Below are 24872 nucleotides of genomic sequence, written 5' to 3' on the forward strand. Positions count from 1 at the left end.
AACACGCCACCAGCAAGCAGAGGAGGGACAGGAGCAGCAGCAACAAGCCACCAGCAAGCAGAGGAGGGACAGGAGCAGCAGCAACAAGCCACCAGCATGCACAGGAGGGACAGGAGCAGCAGCAACACGCCACCAGCATGCAGAGGAAAGACAGGAGCAGCAGCAACACGCCACCAGCAAGCAGAGGAGGGACAGGAGGGACAGGAGCAGCAGCAACACGCCATCAGCACGCAGAGGAGGGACAGGAGCAGCAGTAACACGCCACCAGCACGCAGAGGAGGGACAGGAGCAGCAGCAAGCACGCCACCAGCACGCAGAGGAGGGACAGGAGCAGCAGCAACACGCCACCAGCATGCAGAGGAGGGACAGGAGCAGCAGCAACAAGCCACCAGCATGCAGAGGAGGGACAGGAGCAGCAGCAACACGCCACCAGCATGCAGAGGAGGGACAGGAGCAGCAGCAACACGCCACCAGCATGCAGAGGAGGGACAGGAGCAGCAGCAACAAGCCACCAGCATGCAGAGGAGGGACAGGAGCAGCAGCAACACGCCACCAGCATGCAGAGGAGGGACAGGAGCAGCAGCAACAAGCCACCAGCAAGCAGAGGAGGGACAGGAGCAGCAGCAACAAGCCACCAGCATGCAGAGGAGGGACAGGAGCAGCAGCAACAAGCCACCAGCATGCAGAGGAGGGACAGGAGCAGCAGCAACACGCCACCAGCATGCAGAGGAGGGACAGGAGCAGCAGCAACACGCCACCAGCATGCAGAGGAGGGACAGGAGCAGCAGCAACACGCCACCAGCATGCAGAGGAGGGACAGGAGCAGCAGCAACACGCCACCAGCAAGCAGAGGAGGGACAGGAGCAGCAGCAACACGCCACCAGCATGCAGAGGAGGGACAGGAGCAGCAGCAACAAGCCACCAGCACGCAGAGGAGGGACAGGAGCAGCAGCAACAAGCCACCAGCACGCAGAGGAGGGACAGGAGCAGCAGCAACACGCCACCAGCATACAGAGGAGGGACAGGAGCAGCAGCAACACGCCACCAGCACGCAGAGGAGGGACAGGAGCAGCAGCAACACGCCACCAGCATGCAGAGGAGGGACAGGAGCAGCAGCAAGCACGCCTATCGTACTGGACCGTCCGGATCTACACACAGGGAGGGGGAGACTTTCAAAAGGTATTTTTGGGGTGTACAGGGGGAGTCACGGGATAACATGCACCTTTATGAAAAGCAGCACAAGAGGTGGTAGTTTTTGTTTATGCATGAAAAATCTGGTGACCGGTTCCCTTTAATGAGTTTGTCCGAAAATTGTAAAATTGGGGTAACAGCAGGAGGGCTGATAAACAAAATGAACAAAAACTAAACAAATACTTATGTGATCAATCTCCCGGCATCTTCAGCGGAGATATTTCAGTGGTTCCCAGCATCTGTTTATTTCCTTGCAGTAATTGTCATGTAGATCCAGGAGTCCTCTGCAGCCAATCACTGAGCTCAGCGATCTTGTACCGTACACGCTAGAATCACTAATAATGCCAGTGACTGGCTGCAGCGGTCACATAGATGCATGTGACATCAGTGCTGCAGGGAAGTAATCTGGGGCCATTGGAGCATTGATGCTGGAGCTGCGAAGGATTGAACGTTCAAGGTGGTTTGTTTGGTTTTTTTACCAACTTTCCTGCTTGTAAGGACAATTATTTTTTTTACATCCTGGTCAAACGCTTTAACCCTATAATTTCCTTATCACGTGACAAATGATGATCCTTCCTTATTTCATTAAAATACAAATTTTTTTTCTAAAATAGGTCATAAAGCAGCAAAGTTCAGCCAAACTACACCGAGCCCACCCAAACTTTGATGCCCCCTCTTCCCCCGAAATCACAAATCCTTTCAATTGGGCTTCATTGAAAATAAGGGAAGAATTACAGGTAACTAGAGTTGAGCGAGTACCTGACTATTCGCACTCGCTATACACATAACGAGGACTGTCTAATACTCGCGTATTCATTCCGAATAGCGTGTGCAATGCAAGTCAATGCGGAAAACTCACAATGTAATGAGTAGCCTGAATGCCGCACTATACATGCGAGTAGCGAATACTGCGGAATTCTGGTTACTCGTTACATTGTGAGTTTTTGCCCATTGACTTGCATTGCACACGCTATTCGGAACGAATACACGAGTATTAGACAGTACGCGTTATGTGTACAGAGAGTACGAATAGTTACATACTCGCTCAACTCTACCTGTAACTTAGGGTACAGTCACACTTCAGCAATGCTCCAGCGATCCCACTAGCGATCTGACCTGGTCAGGATCGCTGGTGCGTCGCTACATGGTCGCTGGTGAGCTGTCAATCAGGCAGATCTCACCAGTGACCAGCCCCCAGCGACACTTGGAAGCGATGCTGCGCTTGGTAACTAAAGGTAAATATCGAGTAACCAGGCGCTTGGTTACCCAATATTTACCTTGCTTACCAGTGCACACCGCTTTTGCGCTGGCTCCCTGCACTCCTAGCCAGAGTACACATCGGGTTAATAAGCAAACCGCTTTGCTTATTTACCCGATGTGTACTCTGGCTACGAGTGCAGGGAGCCGGCAGTGGCAGCCTGAGAGCGGCGGACGCTAGCAACCAAGGTAAATATAGGGTAACCAAGCAAAGCACTTCGCTTGGTTTCCCAATGTTTACCTTGGTTAAACCTTACCGCAGGCTGCCAGAAGCCGGCTCCTTGCTCCCTGCACATTCAGATCGTTGCTCTCTCGCTGTCAAACACAGCGATGTGTGCTTCACAGCGGGAGAGCAATGTCCAAACAATGAACCAGCACTGTGTGTAACGAGCAGCGATTTCACAGCAGGGGCAGATCGCTGCTCAGTGTCACACACAGCGAGATCGCTAATGAGGTCACTGGTACGTCACAAAAACCGTGACTCAGCACCGATCTCACTAGCGATCTCGCTATGTGAGAAGTACCCCGTAACCAAGAATCCATCAATGAGCTCGTTCTGAAAGTTTCTAACACTTATTCTTTCTCTGTATTTTTCTCTGCTGATTTATGTCAGAAACAAAAATGAAAATTAAAGGGGTTGTCCATTACTTTGACATTGATGGTCTATCCTAAGCTAGGTCATCAATGTCTGATTGGCCGGGGTCTGACACCCCGCACCCCCGCTGATCAGCTGTTCTCGGTGGCGGCAGGAAATGCTCAGCTCCAGCGCTGCTCCATTCTCTGTTAGTGGCCGCGGTCCAGTACTGCAGCTCCTCCTCCTATTGATCTGAATAGGAGGCAGATGTGCAGTACCCAGCCTCGGCCATTATCACAGGACGGAGCTGTGCTGGAGCTGAGCATTTTCAGCTGCCTACTGCCGTCGGGACCAAAAACAGCTGATCGGCGGAGGGTGGGGGGTTTGTTAGTGGGGTGTCGGACCCCGGCCAATCAAATATTGAGGACCTATCCTAAGGATAGACCATCAATGTAAAAGTAATGGCCAACCTCTTTAACCAAGAACCCATGAATGCGCTGGTTCTGACTGGAGAGTGACACTTTTACTCTTTTTCTGTACTTTGCTGATTTATATCCAGATACCAAAATGAAAGTTAAGCTGAACTTTATGGTTATAAATCAGCTGAGCGAACCCAGAAGAAACAGCTAAAATAACTACACCCCAGTCAGAATGAGCTCACTGACGGACTCTCAGCTAACTCATTCTGCAGCCAGCACAAAGAATCTGTGAAATCCAAATGCTGCTACATTTTTAATGAAATTCAACTGTAAAAAGGATTTGTAGCACATAATACATGCACCTGAAAAGGTGTCTATGCTTTCAAGGATACAGACATTTCTTTACAGATTGGACAAGCCCTTAGAAATGAGGCAAGCAAATACTAAATTATTCAATTACTGTAAATTAAAACAAAGTCCACACGACAAGGTGATCAAAAATTCTGCAAACAAAGCCCAATCCCCCAGAGCCTGGCGAGAAGCCTCTTACTAAGCGCAGCTCGTCCTTGCACTGCAGCAGCTGGTGCTCCAGGGGTGCGAGCCGTTCCTTGCCGCTCTCCAGCTTCTCCTCCAGCTGCGCCGTCTCCTCCTGCAGTCTGCGCAGCTCCTCCTTGGCCTTGCTCACTTCCTCTTCATAATTGGAAATCTGCGTCTCCTGGCTGGAGACCTCCGTTTGCAATAAGGAGATCTGGAGAAGCAGGCGGGGAACACGAGAGAGAAGAGTCAATCTGGACAGATGATGGGAATTGACCGGCAATCTGGATTTTAAAGGATCGGGTTCAGCCGTGATATTCATGGCTGATCGCATTGATGCACATAGGTGACTAATGTATCTGCTAACTATACACATATCGGTGCATCGGGCGGTTCTTTCCTTCATGTAGCTCTGTCAGCCTGTCTAAAAGTGATAACGAGCCTTGCATACCAGACATTGCAGCTTTGAAGCTAACCCAGATATATAGCTGCATGCTGATCCACAGAATAATGTATTCGGCTATACACCGCGAGGAAAGATCTGACAATTTGTCCAAAAACTCATAAATGGAAGCCTGAAGTGACAAGATATTAAAACGGATTTTTCTAATACAATTAAAAAAAAAAAAGAGTGCTTTACTCACTTTCCCTGGTCCAACGCTGCTCTCTGTGTCTGTTATTGCCTGCAGCGGTGACGCCATGACAATAAATAAATAAGCTCAGCAGCCACATGAGTTGCTCACTGATTAGCTACTGTTCTGTCAATGTGTCAGACAATAACAGACTGGGGAGCTGTGGTGAAGACGCCGCACTGGACCAGGGGAGGGTGAGAAAGGATATTGTTTTGTTTTCTTTTGTTTTTTTAAAAAGAAGAATTAGAACATTATCCGGACAAATTTTAATCCAAAGGTATTCCTTTCAATAAGAGCCCAATAATAATTAGCCAACCGACAGGCGGTTAATAGCACCTAAAGGATACGCCAAACTTATCATCCAGTATGAGGCTCTGTAGTAAAGCTGTCCCATTTTCTAAGTTAACACATGAATGTCTGCTTGGCGCTGCCACCCTGCGCAGTGCCCATACCAGCCGTGTCTCCTCCGCACACTGCAGCCGCAGTTCCTGTAGCTGGCTCTCCAGCTTCGCCTTCTGCTCATCCAGCCCGGCCAGGACCTCCTCCACCTCCGTCTTCTGGGCCTGCAGCTTCTGTAGGTTGCCGTTCTCTCGCTCCACCTCATCCTGCAGATCCTGGAGAACAGAACAATCCAGCCTCAAATAATGAGCAACAAACGACAAGCAACTGGCAAAAACCGGCGATGCCAGCTAGGGTATCCTACTGCTCCGAAAATACACAGCAGGGGACGCAGAGCCCCCAGCGTGGCCCACCACAGCAATCCGCACTGACCCCCCACACCCTCGCTCAGGCAACTCTCATGCTTGAGAATTCATTTTTTATATTAATTTAAATAATCAAATCATTTTTGCCTCTTTTCACATTACATTTCCCTATTATTTATTTCTTAAAATAATGTAATTTTTTTGCAGATAATGGAAGAAAATCTAAAGCATAATAAGGGACTTACATGGGGTGTTTTTCACAATATTATAAAAAAAAAAATTATGACCAAGTAAAATTGTGTTCCCTTTTATATATAAAACATTTTTCATTGTTTTTTTATTTTTATTTACTTCAAATATTATAACTCCATAATAAGGTCATAACAGACTTTTTTGGAGCATTTCAACAATTACATTTTTTTTTTTTTATTAATCGCAGACTTCCTCTGTAACTGGGATCGGTATATTGGTCCCAGTTATAGGGGCAAATCCAGCCATCTCGCTTGCTCTAGGTTGGTTAGAACCAGTTAGTTTCAGGTCAGTCCCGGCCGATCAGCTCTGTGTGTACAGTGATCAGGAAGGCAGAGATGGTTATAAACCACTTCTGTCTTCTTTATGTGGAACCTGGCGATATCTCTTAGCTTCGGATAGGCTCACGCTCTCCATGCAGCTGCTGACTCTGCAGTGGTTTTCTAAAACATCATTGCAGAGCTATATGTGGACTGCCCAGTCCTCCTAAGTGATTGGATAGTCCACAAGCAAAAAAAAAGTTATGCCAAGGATGAAAACCTTTTTAAAAGGGCTGCCTGGAGTCAAGAAATGTGGAACTTTAAAGGCTGAGGGCCACACGGAGATTTGTGCGAGTCCTCGCATGACACTCGACTCACGGTGGCAGCACAGCGGGAGCCGAGTGTCATGCAACTGTGGTCCGATCATGCGATCAGACCACAGCTGCCGAGGGGAGGGCCGGCTCTGCCGAGGGGAGGGGAGGGCCGGCTCTGCGGAGGGGAGGGGGAGGGCCGGCTCTGCGGAGGGAGGGGAGGGCCCGCTCTGCGGAGGGGAGGGGAGGGCCGGCTCTGCGGAGGGGAGGGGAGGGGCCGGCTCTGCGGAGGGGAGGGGAGGGCCCGCTCTGCGGAGGGTGGAGGGGAGGGCCCGCTCTGCGGAGGGGAGGGCCCGCTCTGCGGAGGGGAGGGCCCGCTCTGCGGAGGGGAGGGCCCGCTCTGCGGAGGGGAGGGCCCGCTCTGCGGAGGGGAGGGCCCGCTCTGCGGAGGGGAGGGGAGGGGCCCGCTCTGCGGAGGGGAGGGGAGGGCCCGCTCTGCGGAGGGGAGGGGAGGGCCCGCTCTGCGGAGGGGAGGGGAGGGCCCGCTCTGCGGAGGGGAGGGGAGGGCCCGCTCTGCGGAGGGGAGGGGAGGGCTCGCTCTGCGGAGGGGAGGGCCCGCTCTGCGGAGGGGAGGGCCCGCTCTGCGGAGGGGAGGGCCCGCTCTGCGGAGGGGAGGGCCCGCTCTGCGGAGGGGAGGGCCCGCTCTGCGGAGGGGAGGGCCCGCTCTGCGGAGGGGAGGGCCCGCTCTGCGGAGGGGAGGGCCCGCTCTGCGGAGGGGAGGGGAGGGCCCGCTCTGCGGAGGGGAGGGGAGGGCCCGCTCTGCGGAGGGGAGGGGCCCGCTCTGCGGAGGGGAGGGGCCCGCTCTGCGGAGGGGAGGGCCCGCTCTGCGGAGGGGAGGGCCCGCTCTGCGGAGGGGAGGGCCCGCTCTGCGGAGGGGAGGGGAGGGCCCGCTCTGCGGAGGGGAGGGGCCCGCTCTGCGGAGGGGAGGGCCCGCTCTGCGGAGGGGAGGGGAGGGCCCGCTCTGCGGAGGGGAGGGGAGGGCCCCGCTCTGCGGAGGGGAGGGGAGGGCCCGCTCTGCGGAGGGGAGGGGAGGGCCCGCTCTGCGGAGGGGAGGGGAGGGCCCGCTCTGCGGAGGGGAGGGGAGGGCCCGCTCTGCGGAGGGGAGGGGCCCGCTCTGCGGAGGGGAGGGCCCGCTCTGCGGAGGGGAGGGCCCGCTCTGCGGAGGGGAGGGCCCGCTCTGCGGAGGGGAGGGCCCGCTCTGCGGAGGGGAGGGGAGGGCCCGCTCTGCGGAGGGGAGGGCCCGCTCTGCGGAGGGGAGGGCCCGCTCTGCGGAGGGGAGGGCCCGCTCTGCGGAGGGGAGGGCCCGCTCTGCGGAGGGGAGGGGAGGGCCCGCTCTGCGGAGGGGAGGGCCCGCTCTGCGGAGGGGAGGGGAGGGCCCGCTCTGCGGAGGGGAGGGGAGGGCCCGCTCTGCGGAGGGGAGGGGAGGGCCCGCTCTGCGGAGGGGAGGGCCCGCTCTGCGGAGGGGAGGGGAGGGCCCGCTCTGCGGAGGGGAGGGGAGGGCCCGCTCTGCGGAGGGGGGGCCCGCTCTGCGGAGGGGAGGGCCCGCTCTGCGGAGGGGAGGGGAGGGCCCGCTCTGCGGAGGGGAGGGCCCGCTCTGCGGAGGGGAGGGGAGGGCCCGCTCTGTGGAGGGGAGGGGAGGGCCCGCTCTGCGGAGGGGAGGGGAGGGCCCGCTCTGCGGAGGGGAGGGGAGGGCCCGCTCTGCGGAGGGGAGGGGAGGGCCCGCTCTGCGGAGGGGAGGGGAGGGCCCGCTCTGCGGAGGGGAGGGCCCGCTCTGCGGAGGGGAGGGGAGGGCCCGCTCTGCGGAGGGGAGGGGAGGGCCCGCTCTGCGGAGGGGAGGGGAGGGCCCGCTCTGCGGAGGGGAGGGGAGGGCCCGCTCTGCGGAGGGGAGGGGAGGGCCCGCTCTGCGGAGGGGAGGGGAGGGCCCGCTCTGCGGAGGGGAGGGCCCGCTCTGCGGAGGGGAGGGGAGGGCCCGCTCTGCGGAGGGGAGGGGAGGGCCCGCTCTGCGGAGGGGAGGGGAGGGCCCGCTCTGCGGAGGGGAGGGGAGGGCCCGCTCTGCGGAGGGGAGGGGAGGGCCCGCTCTGCGGAGGGGAGGGCCCGCTCTGCGGAGGGGAGGGCCCGCTCTGCGGAGGGGAGGGCCCGCTCTGCGGAGGGGAGGGCCCGCTCTGCGGAGGGGAGGGGAGGGCCCGCTCTGCGGAGGGGAGGGGAGGGCCCGCTCTGCGGAGGGGAGGGGAGGGCCCGCTCTGCGGAGGGGAGGGGAGGGCCCGCTCTGCGGAGGGCGGGATTTATCTCCCTCGCTCCTCCGTTGTTGGCTGATGCGAGAAATCGCACTGCACTCGTGTTACACTGGTGTAATGTGAGTGCAGTGCGATGCTTTTCTCGCACCCATAGACTTGTATGGGTGTGAGTGAAAACCAATCGGATTCCTTCCGCACCATGCTGCGATTGTTTTCTCGGTCCGATTAGGGCTGAGGGAAAAAAAAAATCGCTCATGGAAGCGACTCCATAGAGTAACATGGGTCCGGGTGGAATGCAATTTTTTCTCGCCGTGTGTCCTGAGCTCTAATGTGGTCTGCAGCCTCGAGGCGTTATATTCAGATAAATTACACAAACAAGAAGAATGAATAAATAGCACAACATGTAACAGAATAACTATTCACGCTAATGAAAAATTCATAACCTTTTTCACGCAGGATCCAGATTAAGCATTAATCAGCTCTGCGACCCGCACAGATTTAATTACCATTGTGCTTCCTTGGGAAACATTCCCATTATTGAAAATTAACTAAGTTAAAGCCAATTAAATATAATGATAGCAAAATGAAGATAATTAGGAAGTCGTGAACTTTCAGAGGAAGACATTAAAAAAAAAAAAAAGAGAAAAGTATTGTAAGTGCAAATAGGAAAACTTTCCCTTTCCTGTAAACGACACAAGCAGCGGGGTTCTGCGCTTTACAATTAATCAGTGATCTCCTGGGGGTGATATACCGGGGTATATTCTTCCCACTATCATAAAATGTGATATATATATGGAGATATATAGGTGTCTACTAAAAACAAAAATCAGTGTCTAAAAAAATGTATAGTACACGAGCTGTAGAAAAAGCCGGACTTGCTGCACTCGACCCCATCAAACGAAGGTGGAAGATTTGGAGGGGTTTCTCCCGGGCAACAACATTCTCATATCCTGCGATTTATCATCATCTATCAAATGAAATCAAGTGGTCAAGAAGAAGGGACCATTGAATACAATTCTGGACCGTGATTTCAGTGACTGTTCACATTCAGGTTTTTCAGGAAGGATAATCGGATTCCTAGGACCCTCCAAATTCATGTGAATTAGAGGGATCGTTCACTTTTTGGACAATTTTTTTTTCTTCTTCAATTCACGTATTTGGAGATAAAAATAATTTTTGCAATTGGGTTTCATTATAAATTTATTGCACAGTTTGGCATTTACAGACTCTTTGTTTTCCTGCACATTCAACTTAATGAGAACCTGTCATGTGAAAAAAATAAATAAAATGCCATTAGGCCGGGGTCACACGAAAATCCGTCCTTTTCTCAACCAGAAAAGTGGAATTATTATTTTTTGCACTCGTCATATCTATGCAATGTTTTTATTTATTTTTTTGTTTTTCCCAGCATCAGTAATTAATCATTTAGTTTCCTGTTATGGAATTGTAATGTATCCGTAACAATCTGATACTATTTTGTGAGGTTTTTTTTCCTCGCACCCTTAGGCTGTGTGCACACGCTGCTCAGCACCTGAAAACTGCACCTTGTGGCTGAAAAACGCATCCAAAAAAAACATGCATTTTTGCCACTTTTCAGTGTGTTTTTTTAATGTATTCAATGGCAAAACGCAGGTCAAAAACACACAAAGAAGTAACACGCTGCTTCTTTTTTCTGCACCCAAAACTGCAAGGCATAAACAAGCAGCATGCGCATAGCACTTCTGAATTCCCATAGACTTTGCTGGGGAAGGAAATGCACGCAGTTTTGGGCAACAAACTGCACCAAAAAACAAAGCAAAAAACAAAGCAAAAAACACAAAGCAAAAAACGCAACTAAAAACGCAACTAAAAATGCAGCGTGCGCACAGATCCTTAGACTTGAATGGGGATGTCTCCTCCGATTGCAGTGGCACCTAGATTCGGTCAGTGAAGAGGGGAGAAAAAAAAAAAAAAAAAAAAAAGGGTCATCCGCATTGCTCTACTAAAAACATCGGTCAGATTAAAAAAAAAAAAAAAAAAGTAGTAAAATAAATAAAAAATAAAATAAAATTGGATCGCACTCATCCGATTTATAAAGTGGTGTGACCCTTGCCTTAACCTGGAGCTGTGGGGTTAATCTGCGGGTTAATGAACGTGCCCTGCCCTTAGAGCCCCACTGCAGGGAGGAAGATAACTTTATTCCTCCCGGCAGCGTTCGGTTCCAGTCATAGGGGAGGCGCTGGCGGGGATTCAGTAACCGCGCGGTGTATGGAGAGCGGCGGCTGTAACTGCGCCCGACACTCACTGACCGACAGCAGCTCAGCATTAGAGATGGCCGTCAGTGTCAGCCAGGGATCTAAATGCGGGCGCCGGGCAGGTTCAGAATAACCGTATAGCTGCAGGTTAATAACAGTTTGTTTTTTTCCTACATGACAGCAAGTTCACATGACAAGGAGTTGTAAATCCTCCCGTCATTCAATCTGATTGAGCTCACTGACACATTCTCAGTTAACTCCTTCTGCAGCCAGCAATAGACAGCACATAATAAACTGTTTATATTCTACCATGACTCATACGGAAAGCCTGTGAGCTCGGCTTCTCCCATCCACACCGGCTGCTCTCCTAGTATACAATCCTACATAGGCTAAGCTGTCAATCATTGTGTGGGCGGTGGTCAGGAGACGCGCAGCCTCTCTAGATGTGGCTGGGGTAGGCGGTTTTTGCAGGGTTTCCTTATGATTTCCTTATGATTCCAAGCTTTTTCCAAAAAATACTCAATCATAAAAAAAAAATAAAATCCCTCTTTCTTAGCTCGGACCTTTGAGTCGATATTATGCTGCCCTCAGATAGGAAACCTTACACATCTACCTAAAGAAAATGCAGGTAATTTGAGGATAAAAACCACAAGGCTTAATAGTATCCCAAATATAGCCTTCTATAACCTGCAGTCCTATGTAAAAATGGGAAAAATGTTTACTATACAGAGAACACCATACAGACGATTGTGTGTGTCCATCTGCATTATTTGAGCATTGTGATTTCCATAAAAAAAAATAAAATAAAAAAAAAAAAAATCATAGAGTCTGCAGTCCTATGTAAATTAAGAATTGTGCCAAACGGTTAACTCCTCTCTGCTAGATTTGTAGTGTAAGAATAATTGGATGGGTCGGTAATTAATGGCAGAGCTGTGCAGTCAGGAGAGCGGTGACTGATGGCAGCGGTGGCTCCGGCGTGCTACATTTCACACACAGGTCACATGAAGGTTAAATAAGAAGTGACGGGCTCTAAAATCAATGGGAGAAGAAGAGGGCGACACCCCGGGGTCTCTTTAAGGACAAAATTTAAAATGCCAGCAAATAGTCATTTCCAATCATAATGACAAGGAAATGTAGGACCGGGTGCCAAAGCCTGATGTAGCAGAGCCGAGCCTGTAAAGCTGGACACAGGCGAGTATCATTTACTGACACTTGTCACATTACTGCGATTTTGCATAGGACTGACCATAAACCTTAATTATAAAATAAAAACTTAAAAAAAAAAAAAAAACCTCAGAGATCACGGAGCCCAGCCATATATATAACCAGGTCAGGGACTTATATACAAGCAGCGAGGAATAATGTATCCATTATTAATAAGGAACAGTCTGAGGGTTATCTTAAATGTGGGTTGTCAACCTCTCGGGATCTTTTTTCCCCTCTAAATACATGTGTTTAGGGCTAAAAATACATAAATAATAACAAATAATAATATATATTTTTTAATTTATTTTTAAATATATAAATAATAATATAAATATATATGCATAATTATATACATATTTACATATACATACATATACACACACACACAAAGATGTTTATGTATATATGTACATATATACATATTATATATACATACACATATATATATTATTTTTTGCAATTGGGTTTCATTAAAAAAGTTGCGCTGTTTGTTTTCATCAGTATTTCCCGTATATCTCGTTACATTCACCTTTTGTGGCCTGTGGTTGTAATTAGCAGAGACGAGGTCTTGGAAAGACAGAAGGAGCTCACTGACAGATTCTAAGTTCACTCATTTTACAGTCAGCGACAGACAGGACAATACAAGGATCATAAAAGGCAAATTTTTACTGAAACCGTTTTGCAAAAAATATTTCAGGTTAAACAAAATGGCTCTAAATATGGAAAATCCTTTTAAAGTATAACCCAAAGAGGATTAGTATAGTGAAGTGGGTGGAAAATATAATAAGCTCAATGCCTGTGGGTATAACACAAGCCGCTCCATGACTATTGCTGCTCATGCTGGGACTTGTAGTTCACATGTTGCATACACTCCTATGGTTTTATATGTACGCCCGTCCATTCATACGCTTGCGATGCCCATGTGAAGGCACGCCGGGCAGCGCCAGTTTGGCCGCACGTACCTGGACCTCACTTGTCCTCTTCTGCGCCGTTTCCTCCTTCTCCTTCAGTTCTTGCTCCACGGTGGTCTTCTCCCTAGAAGACCAGCAAACCATACAGGAATATCTGAAGACATCGGAGACGGCGGGCATGCTGATCCAGCCCCCTAATCCGGAGTCCCACTTCAGGTACATTGTATAGGGGGGTGGGGGGGGTGTCCTTATTGGAATGATTAAGGCCTAGGGAGCATTAAAACCAACGCCTCATCCTGGAGGAGAGCGCTCGGGGAAAATGGCAAAAGCAATAGGAGGAGAAATCAATGAAAGAGTCTGCGATGAGCTCACTGTTGCTAAGGAGAAAGCAGCAAATGCAGGACGCGAGGGTTGTGGTGGGAGGTGGAAGCAGCTGACGGCAAGCTGTGCATTTAACTCTCCGCAGTCACATGACCAGCAAACCCACGGATGCCGGGGACCATCGCATCCCCGGCTGCACGGACCGGAGGAACATCGCATCCCCGGCTGCACGGACCGGAGGAACATCGCATCCCCGGCTGCACAGACCGGAGGAACATCGCATCCCCGGCTGCACAGACCAGAGGAACATCGCACCCCCGGCTGCACGGATCGGAGGAACATCGCATCCCCGGCTGCACGGACCGGAGGAACATCGCATCCCCGGCTGCACGGACCGGAGGAACATCGCACCCCGGCTGCACGGACCGGAGGAACATCGCATCCCCGGCTGCACGGGGGACGAGCCGGCATCCACACTTACACACCTCTCATTTGCTGACAGCATCGCCGTCCTTTTCAATCACATCAATTAAAGGGCTTTGCCATTAGAGGGGTTACATTTAACAAAGGAGATTTGGGATTCACAAACGCTGCGGACACGGCTTTAAAACAAGTGAATATTTTTCACAATGTATCATGGCTGATAATGCAAAGTAGTCCATGTGTCAATATTAAAAAATGGCCCTTCATAAGCTCCTGTGGCCGCCTTAAGCTTTAAGTGCAACTAAAATTCTACAAAGTCGTAACCTGGATCTTTGTAATTTCCCAAAAACGTGTGCCCCACATCTTTAACCCCTTCACCCCAGGCAATTTTCCATTTTTAATTTTCATTCTTTCCTCCCCTTCTTCCTAGAGCCATTACTTTTTTTTTTTTTTTCTTTCCGTCAATATTGCCATACGAGGGCTTATTTCTTTGCAGGACGAATTGTACTTTTCAATGACACCATTCATTTTATCATTTTACCATATAGTGTGCTGTAAAAAAAGGGAAAAAATTCCAAATGTGGAAAAAAAAAACTGCAATTCCACAATATTTATTTTTTTTTTTATTCACAGTGTTCACTATATGGTAACACTGACCGGGCATGCGGATTCCCCAGAGCGGTACGAGCTCGTAGATACCAAACATTTATAGTTTTACCTTTATCTACGTGGTGAAAAAAACAAAAAAAAAAAAAAAGAATTTCCCTTTTGTGGCCATTTGCGAGACCTGTAGCGTTCTCATCTTTCGGGGTCTGGGGCTCAGTGACGGATCATTTTTTGTGTCCTGACCCGGCATTCTTAATTACACTATTTTTGCGTAGATGTGATGTTTTGATTCTCTGTTATTGCATTATAATCCAATGTTGCGGCGATGAAAGAAAAATTTGTAATTTTGGGGTTTGTAATTTTTTTTGCCGATTGGATTAATTGTTTTTTTATTTTGATAGATTGGGCATTTCTGATTCCGGTGATAACAAACGTGTATTTTTATTTTTTTTTTCAATGGGGCAAAAGGAGGGCGATTTGAGCTTTTAGGGTTATTTTTTCATACTTTTTAAAACTTTTTTTTTTTACATTATTTTTACTAGCCTTCCTATGAACTTTATGCCTGAACAGTTCAATCGTTTCTCCTGATCAGAGCGATGCTGCAGCAGGAGAAATGCTGATCTCCTGTTAGTGCCAGCGGTTTGCCGGCTCTCACAGAAAGTGACTCGTGACAGCGTCAGGGGTCATCACCTGACACCGCGCTGTTATGGTTATACACTGGCACCCTGTGATCGTGTCACGGGGCCACCGATGGCGGTGGGGAACAGCCCAATCCCTGTTGCGGCGCTTTAAATCGTGCGGTCACTGTTAGCCGCACATGTCTGCTGATCAGAACAGCAGGCACGTGCGGGGATTACTGGCGGCTCATAGTAATAGGGAGGACAAGACCAATGATGTAATAGTATATCAATGATGGTGAAGGGGTTAAATGAACCCCCACGCTTATCTTTCAGTTTCATTCATGGACGTTGGAAACAAGGAACCAGAATGTTTACGTATGTCGGGTCCTACAACAGCTCCCTCTTTCAGAGAGGTTTGGCAGCTCGGGTGCGAAGCGTTCCCCATCCTTTGGTAGAGATTTAACAATTTATTTCATAAGACCCATATGAAGAGGTGAGAAGAGAAGTCTTTCACGGGGAACAACCTCGCCCCCACCACAACGTCTACCAAGAATCAAAAAGAATATGACAGAACATGATTGACTCTATGAAATAATCTAAATCCCCCTCCCCCACACTGTCCCCCATCACTGTCCCCATCACTGCCCCATTTCCTCCTTTTTCTTTTGTACTCCTCATCTTCATTTTAGAAATAATTTTTCAAACTGGGAATAGCTCACAAAAAGTTTTTGTTCCATTATAAATTCAGCAGCTGCACACCCAAAACACAACTTTTGCAAGAATACCTGGCGTGATGGAAATTTATTTTTTTTAGTATTTTTCACGCATGCAAAAAAAAAAAAAAAAACTCAGTTGAAAAATCGGATGCACTTTTTTGGTTGCAGACCGGTGATATCGATCACTGTATTGGTTTGGAATCTGCAGGACGTCAATTCATGGCACAATGTTCCCTGTGTCCTATTTATCCATGAAGGTCGGATAAAACCAATAAAGATAACAGCAGACTTTAGATTTTGCTATTACACTCCGGGGGCTCCTACCTCACCCCCACTCAGATCTGCTGTTGTGTGAGGGGCTACTCACAGGTCACCATCGGGAGGCCGGCTCTTCATAGCTGTTTACTAGACCTGGTGCTTATGTACAAAGCTAGGAGACAGCCGCGAGCCACAAATTACAGGCCCACGAGCCGCAGATCATGGGCCCGCGAGCCGCAGATCATGGGCCCGCGAGTCCCAGATCATGGGCCCGCGAGTCCCAGATCATGGGCCCGCGAGTCCCAGATCATGGGCCCGCGAGTCCCAGATCATGGGCCCGCGAGTCCCAGATCATGGGCCCGCGAGTCCCAGATCATGGGCCCGCGAGTCCCAGATCATGGGCCCGCGAGTCCCAGATCATGGGCCCGCGAGTCCCAGATCATGGGCCTGCGAGTCCCAGATCATGGGCCTGCGAGTCCCAGATCATGGGCCTGCGAGTCCCAGATCATGGGCCTGCGAGTCCCAGATCATGGGCCTGCGAGTCCCAGATCATGGGCCTGCGAGTCCCAGATCATGGGCCTGCGAGTCCCAGATCATGGGCCTGCGAGTCCCAGATCATGGGCCTGCGAGTCCCAGATCATGGGCCTGCGAGTCCCAGATCATGGGCCTGCGAGTCCCAGATCATGGGCCTGCGAGTCCCAGATCATGGGCCTGCGAGTCACAGATCATGGGCCTGCGAGTCACAGATCATGGGCCTGCGAGTCACAGATCATGGGCCTGCGAGTCACAGATCATGGGCCTGCGAGCCGCATGTGGCTTCCAAGCCACAGGTTGGTGACCCCTGCTCTAATACATAAGTCAGCATCCCTGTTATATAGGGTATATATGGGGGTCCCCGGTAACAGATTTGCATTCGGGTTCAGAAGCCTCAATATCAGAATAGTAACATAAAACCTACATAATGGTGCTGAGACCTACTATGTCGTGACCTTGTGAATACTCCAATAACCAAAATAAATCCGCCATTCCTCGTCCATGTGTAATTCCGCAGCTGAGGCCCGTGAGATCTGCAGATATTAAACAACCCCTTAGTTGCCAGATGAATCCTAGTCACTCACCCCTGGTGATCCGCAGAACAAAGGCACGGCGACTTTAAACAGTCGCTCACCGCACGCAGCATTATGATTGGTCTACGCTCATTTGGGACAGAGATGTCATTAAAACCATGAACGGAAAGTGACCTGCGAGCAGAAAACGAGTCCTGCGCTTGTGGCTGCTTCCTCCGCTCCTTCGAAGACTTATAACCCTTCAGAGACTTGGATCCGATGCAATGGAGGGGAAAAAAAGTAGCATTAAGAAAACGGAGGCCGAAAAATCAGCAAAGAGTTAATAAGTGGTGGGGATGCAGAGACGCGGGCGTGGAAGCTCCTCTTCTGCTTTCCACGGTGGCCATCAAGGGCGACGCAGGAGAGAATGCACCGGAGAGAAACAGGATAATTGCTGCCTCTTACCCTGGAGACGGGGACATAAATAGCAGCAGCCTGTGCACGCAGGGTAGACGCACAGCGACCTTTATACTCACAACTGCAAGCCGTTCTGACATTCTGCGTCAGCTGCAGGCTGCAAAAAGTGGCGGCAAGTCCTATAGAAAAGGGCTAAAGTGCAGCGGGATTCTCTCATTTGCCCCCCCAACTTACACTGGATGGGGCAGAATCTACTTCACATTTTCCAGTCATAACTTAGGGGTCTGCCATCTCTGGCTCTGCACCTCTTGTAAAACTACAACTCCCAGCATGCACTGCATCTGTTAAAAAATGCTGGGGATTGTAGTTTGACAACAGCAACTGTTGAAGCTTGCCGTGACTTACCCTATGGACACAGCACTTGTTCTATTAGATGCTCAGTTTACAGGGAATGCCTTGACGTGGCTACTGGGCACATATAGAAACAGCCATTTTCGTATGCTAAATATCTCAATTTTTCCTACATTTCCTGTAGCAGTAATGCAGGTCTATATTCTTACATTCATGGTTTTCATGCTTTAGCATTTCTGAGTGCAACTACCTCATTTTTTTGTTCTTTTAGGTCATGTTCAGTTATGCACCTGTTCACACTGCAGTTTTGGAAGTGCCGTCAGTCCTTTTGTCTAGATTATTGGGGGTCATGCCTTCTGACCGTGCACCCCTCCCCCACTAGCCACAGGTGGCGATAGCAGGCTCCTACTTGCCCATACACAGGAGGTTTTCAAACCCAGAGACCGGCTTCAGTTCAGAGTAGGTTCCCAGTATACGAGATATGCCATGACGCGGCCACTGGGCACATATAGAAATGGCCATTTTTGTTTGCTAAATATCTCATTTTTTTCTCACTTCCTTTAGCAGTAATGCAGGTCTATATTCTTACATTCATGGCTTTCATGCCTTAGCATTTCAGAGTGCAGCTGTCTCTTTTTTTGTCATTGTTGTGCTATGGTCTCCAGAAAATAAACAATTCCACACAATTTGTTTTGTCACAGCAGAGACTGCCGTGCAATCTAAAAAAAAACAACCAAAATCCACGCGAGATATAACACAAAAGACGAGTGTAGAAGGCACCGATATAAGGCTACAATAACGAGAGCCACTCGTCCGGGGGGTGGACACTTTGCTTTTAACTATCGCACGTTCTGTCGATGGACGGCTCATACTTTATTCCCCAAATACAAATTTTCAGAGAGGACAGATTGTGACTCATCAGTGGCCGGCGGCTGCTGCGCAACTGAGGTCACCTGCATACAACCAGGAAAATATCCGCTGTTTATCACCCTCATCAGCAGCCATGGCTCTGCAGAACAGGGACGCGAGCACAAACACCGCACTAAGGGACTGCCCGGAGAACCAAGTACAGCGCTCAGCTCCACAGGGACTGCCCAGAGAGCCAGGTACAGTGCTCAGCTCCACAGGGACTGCCCAGAGAGCCAGGTACAGCGCTCAGCTCCACAGGGACTGCCCAGAGAACCAAGTACAGCGCTCAGCTCCACAGGGACTGCCCCGGAGAACCAAGTACAGCGCTCAGCTCCACAGGGACTGCCCCGGAGAGCCAGGTACAGCGCTCAGCACCACAGGGACTGCCCAGAGAGCCAGGTACAGCGCTCAGCTCCACAGGGACTGCCCAGAGAGCCAGGTACAGCGCTCAGCACCACAGGGACTGCCCCGGAGAACCAAGTACAGCGCTCAGCTCCACAGGGACTGCCCAGAGAGCCAGGTACAGCGCTCAGCTCCACAGGGACTGCCCCGGAGAGCCAGGTACAGCGCTCAGCTCCACAGGGACTGCCCAGAGAGCCAGGTACAGCGCTCAGCTCCACAGGGACTGCCCCGGAGAACCAAGTACAGCGCTCAGCTCCACAGGGACTGACCAGAGAGCCAGGTACAGCGCTCAGCACCACAGGGACTGCCCGGAGAGCCAGGTACAGCGCTCAGCACCACAGGGACTGCCTAGAGTGCCAGGTACAGCGCTCAGCTCCACAGGGACTGCCCGGAGAGCCAGGTACAGAGCTCAGCACCACAGGGACTGCCCAGAGAGCCAGGTACAGCGCTCAGCACCACAGGGACTGCCCAGAGAGCCAGGTACAGCGCTCAGCACCACAGGGACTGCCCGGAGAGCCAGGTACAGTGCTCAGCACCACAGGGACTGCCCGGAGAGCCAGGTACAGCGCTCAGCTCCACAGGGACTGCCCAGAAAGCCAGGTACAGCGCTCAGCACCACAGGGACTGCCCGGAAAGCCAGGTACAGTGCTCAGCACCACAGGGACTGCCCAGAAAGCCAGGTACAGTGCTCAGCACCACGGGGACTGCCCAGAGAGCCAGGTACAGCGCTCAGCTCCACAGGGACTGCCCGGAGAGCCAGGTACAGTGCTCAGCTCCACAGGGACTGCCCGGAGAGCCAGGTACAGTGCTCAGCTCCACAGGGACTGCCCGGAGAGCCAGGTACAGCGCTCAGCACCACAGGGACTGCCCAGAGAGCCAGGTACAGCGCCACAGGGACTGCCCAGAGAGCCAGGTACAGCGCTCAGCACCACAGGGACTGCCCAGAGAGCCAGGTACAGCGCCACAGGGACTGCCCAGAGAGCCAGGTACAGCGCTCAGCACCACAGGGACTGCCCGGAGAGCCAGGTACAGCGCTCAGCTCCACAGGGACTGCCCGGAGAGCCAGGTACAGCGCTCAGCACCACAGGGACTGCCCGGAGAGCCAGGTACAGTGCTCAGCTCCACAGGGACTGCCCGGAGAGCCAGGTACAGTACTCAGCTCCACAGGGACTGCTCAGAGAGCCAGGTACAGCGCTCAGCACCACGGGGACTGGCCGGAGAGCCAAGTACAGCGCTCAGCACCACAGGGACTTCCCCGGAGAGCCAGGTACAGCGCTCAGCACCACGGGGACCGCCCAGAGAGCCAGGTACAGCGCTCAGCACCACGGGGACTGGCCGGAGAGCCAAGTACAGCGCTCAGCACCACAGGGACTGTCCGGAGAGCCAGGTACAGCGCTCAGCACCACAGGGACTGCCCGGAGAGCCAGGTACAGCGCTCAGTGCCATGTTCACAGGTTCAGGGGAATTCCCAGCGGCCCCACCACCACCGATAAGTCATCACGTATCCTGGGAAAAGGTGATAACTTCTAAAGATGGGGATACGTCTTTATTGCTAAGGGATGATTTTTGCCAAACCAGACAGGCATCACCAATCTACAGGATCCGATCGCGAGAGGCTTCACTGATTACTAGAACAGGGGTCCCGACCCTTCCTTCCTTCTCGTTCATCCTCAGTCCCGAGAAGCGTTCGAGCTGCCGCTCCCGATAACTTACATGGGGCTGAAAACAGCATTCAAGCGACTGCACCCTGTGCTGGATCCCCGGAGGTTACAGCAAGTGATTTTGGCTGATTTTATTCTTTTTTTTTATGCTACTGATGCATTTTGCATAAATTGACTCCTTAATTATATTGATTGACTCTTTAATTATACAGAGACTTAGAAAAACGAGTCACGAGTTTACAGAAAGCCATTGTGGTGCCATGCTGGATGTGATCAAGATTTCCAGAAAACTATAGGTCATCGAGATCTTTATTGAAAAGTAATTCCTGCTGATGCATTGCTGGAAAGCGAGCGCTGCGGACGCAGGGACGTGATGAAAAATCAGCCTGCTGCTGTAAAAAGGAGGACGGCGACAAAGGGGGACGCTGACAAAGGGGGCCGAGGAAGCCGGGCAAAAAACAAATCAGGAGTCACAGCAGAGGGAATGAGGAATCCCTGCGAGACTGTAACCAGGCGGCCGAAACATTCACTCCGTCACCAGGCACACAACAATGCCTTATCAAGAGCGTGCCAAAGAGAAATCACCCAAAATAAAAGGAATGGTTTAATATGACATGGCCGGCTCTATGGGAACGGGGAAAAAAGGAGAACACCAACCATATACCTGCAGCAAAACGCAGAATTAGTAATGCACCAAACAAAACCAATCCTCTGAAGCATGGAAAGAAACCTCTGGCCAAAGTGCAAAAATTAGTAGTAAAGCAGCAGAGATGTGCATGGTCAGCGTCTGCATCATTGTCTATGGGACTGCTGGAGAAGGCAGAGCACAGCACTCCTGTAGACAATGAATGGACAGGGGCACCTCCACTACATGCAGGCCGGAGCTCTGCACTGCCTGGTTTCCAGGGCTTTGATCTAGGGATTGCCGACAGTCCCTGGGGTCGAATCACCAACGATCAGTAAGAATAATCCTATAAGTCTTCATGTTGTTTCTGAAGTCTGCAAATGTGTACACAGCCTCTGTGCTAATTTCTTTCTTAAAAGGTAACCCATCAGCAGGGTTTTGCTGTTATATTGAGAGTAGCACGATGAAGGGGCAGAAACCCTGATTCCACAAATGTCACTTATTAGTCTGCTTGGTGCAGTTTTGACAGAATCACAGTTTTCTCTTTTGCAGATCTAGGAATGCGGAGCTGGGTATAACCCCGCCCACACCGCTGATTGGCAGCTGTGTACATTGTATATTGACGGAAAGCTGCTAATTAATGATGGGGCGGGGTTATACACAGCTCAGCATTCTGAGCTCTGCAACAGAGAAAATTGTCATTTTTATCAAAACTGCACCAAGCAGACCAGTAAGCTAACACACAATTGCTGGAATCCGGGTCTTTGCCTTTACATCATGCTGCTCTCAGATAAACCTGCTGATAGATTCCCTTTAAAGGGAACCAGTCCGGTCCAATATGCACCCAGGACCACGAGCAGTTCTGGGTCTATATTGCTAATCCCTGCCTAACTGTCCCTGTATACACTACCATAGATAAAGGGATCTATAGATAAAGTATTTCTAAAGATCCTTTATGATATGCTAATGAGGCCAGGGACTAGTCACAAGGGAGATAGTTCTCTAGGCTAGTTGGCCCCCTCAGCATGTAAGCACACCCTTCTGGACGTGCAGCGTCAGAGGCATGGCTGCCCTCACCTCTCTGCTGTCACCGCTGGCTCAGTGTGCATGTTCAAAACATCATGCGCACTACATCAGTTTGAAGCCGGAACGCATACACCTGGCTTCATAGTACACATGATCTGAAGTCATGGACTTCTGATCATGCGCACTGAGCCGAAATCCAGCATTGGGGGTGGTGGCAGCAGAGAAGTCAGATTGACCATACCTCGGACACTGCACAGGGGCATGCTTACATGTTAATGGGGCCGACTAGCCAAGGGAAGTAACACCCTTGCGACTAGTCGCTGGCCTCATTAGCATATCAAAGAATTTTTAGAAATCCTTTTTCTATAGATCTCTTGATCTATGCTGGTGTATACAGGGACGGTTAGGCAGGGATTAGCAATATACACCCAGAACTGCTCCTGGTAATGGGTGCATATTACACCTGACAGGTCCCCTTTAAAGAACTTTTTAGGACAAACCCTTTTCCCAAAAATTGGACAGTTCCATGAGCGCTACATACAAGCGTTCCACTAATCGGCCCAATAAAATCTTGGCTGTCTTTGTACCTGATTAATAATATAATGGGACTTGCATAAAGATGGGAGGAAAAAACTGTGTAAATGCACTCACCTCTGTAAATCCACAATCTCATTATTCAACGTGTCCAGCTCCTTAATGGCAGAGAAATCAGAGACCGGACTCGGGGCCGACGGGATCTGAAAAGTAACCAGAGGGTGATTGGCCGGGCTGATGAGTAGATCCCCTGTAGGACTCTCCACTTCTAATTTAACTTAAATTATTACATTAAATCTAATTGATGCTCAATCTGTGATTTAACTGATGCCAAATGCAGATTTCGGTCGCCTTCCTCCAGAGCGGCCGTTTACGAGACTGCATTAAACCGCAATAGAGCAGCCGGAATATGGCAATCCGTTCCCTACAGTCTCAGACATTTCACAGAATGATTCGATCTCCTCTATACGGGGGATTTTCGGCCATTTTTTTCTAACTTGTAAAATACGACATGATTTTCATGCATTTTATTATACGTATAAATAATGTAATTACAATGTATGACGCCCTTAGGTTTTTGTAGCAATTTTTGTTTTCCAAATGTTTTTAAAAAAAAAAGTGTTGTGACATTTCATCTGTCCTATCCTGAAGCATTTTAAAGCGCATAGACATCTTTAGGTACACTTTTTTTTTCCACTTAAAGGGAATCTGTCACCAGGTTTTTGCTTCCCCATCGAAGAGCAGCATAATGTAGAGACAGAGACCCTGATTCCAGCGATGGGTCACTTACTGAGCTGTTTGCTGTCATTTTGATAAAATCAATGTTTTCTCTGCTGCAGATCTAGCAGTTATACAGAGCTCATGAATATGCTGGACTACGTGCAGTACCCCAATTAGTCCTGTAATGATAATCTACTGCTGATTAATCAGTGATTTTATCATTACAGGACTACTTGGCGTGCTGCAGGTAGTCCAGCACATTCACGAGCTCTATATAACTGCTAGATCTACAGCAGAGAAAACATTGATTTTATCAAAATGACAGCAGACAGCTCAGTAAGTGACACATCGCTGGAATCAGGGTCTCTGCCCCTACATTATGCTGCTATCAGATGGTGGGGGAGCAAAAACTGGTGACAGATTCCTTTTAATACCATGCATTTTTGGCTAACAAGCATTTTTGCAGTCAGACATTATTAGAGATTTTGGACCCTTTGGCTTCTACATTGTCTGTGTAACACAATATATAACAGGCTACAGAATGGGTTAAAAGTCAAACCTGGAACTTCTAAGCCAATTTAAGACTACATCAAAAGTTACATTTAGTAATAAATCATCTTAGAAATGCATTTAGGAGACCAGACCCCCCATGTGACGAACCCACTGACGGATTCAATGATGTGAGGATTGTACAGGGATCTTCTGCTGCAGAATTGTAGACAAAATAAAACCATTCTTTTATCTCCCCATTGACAAATCTATATAGTTCACCTCGATAATGAATATAAGGCTAGGTGCAGACGAGCGTATATTTTCTTGTATGTGAAAATTAGATCAAATATGCTGATCACACCTGGATCTCAATAACTGATCCTATTTTCAGATAAGTACGGTAATCAGAGAGTAATCCAATTTTCTTGGATTTGAAGTAGATAGAAAGAAAAGATCTCTTATCTTCTCTGTTGTGTCTGTCCATGAAAATCGGAACACACTTGAATGCAGATTTTGGATTTTAGAACCCATTGATTTCTATGGCACAGTGCAATCTAATAATGTAAATTGGACAAGCGCACGGCCTAGAACAACATTGGTCCGGGTGCGATCTGATGCTTTTTCGGAATGCACTTGCAACAAAAATCTGTTATCTGCAAAAGCCATCCCTATGTACAGATAATCTTGCGAGGTTTTGTATTTAATCATATGGCAGATATAGGAGATCAAGTCAAGTAGGAAAGTCCTCATGTGAAAAACTGATCAGGAAGAATAAAGTGCAGAAACCAGGACATAGTCACATGCAGAAGTCAGAACTATAGCAATTCTGTCCATTCATGCAAGAAAAAAAAATGAAGTGCCAAGTGCTTTATCCTTCATGCGAGAATTACTAAACAAACTCGTGAACTTATAAGGGAAACGGCTGTAAAGCTGGGTTTACAAACTGCAACATCTCAAACGACATCGCTG

General features: G+C 49.9%; 1 protein-coding gene across 1 annotated transcript in view; it reads right to left on the bottom strand.

The window, feature by feature from the left end:
• Window positions 1–24872, bottom strand: part of EPS15 (epidermal growth factor receptor pathway substrate 15) — a 168236-nt gene that overhangs the window by 56392 nt on the left and 86972 nt on the right. Inside the window, exons 12-15 of the mRNA XM_075320561.1 lie at window positions 22809–22894; window positions 12828–12900; window positions 5060–5221; window positions 3992–4189 (exon numbers count right to left, since the gene is read on the bottom strand). Coding sequence (XP_075176676.1) covers window positions 3992–4189; window positions 5060–5221; window positions 12828–12900; window positions 22809–22894 — 519 coding nt within the window. The remainder of the gene's footprint in view (window positions 1–3991; window positions 4190–5059; window positions 5222–12827; window positions 12901–22808; window positions 22895–24872) is intronic.

The sequence above is a fragment of the Anomaloglossus baeobatrachus genome, chromosome 8, assembly GCF_048569485.1.
Source record: "Anomaloglossus baeobatrachus isolate aAnoBae1 chromosome 8, aAnoBae1.hap1, whole genome shotgun sequence".
In the NCBI taxonomy this organism is placed as follows: Eukaryota; Metazoa; Chordata; class Amphibia; order Anura; family Aromobatidae; genus Anomaloglossus; species Anomaloglossus baeobatrachus.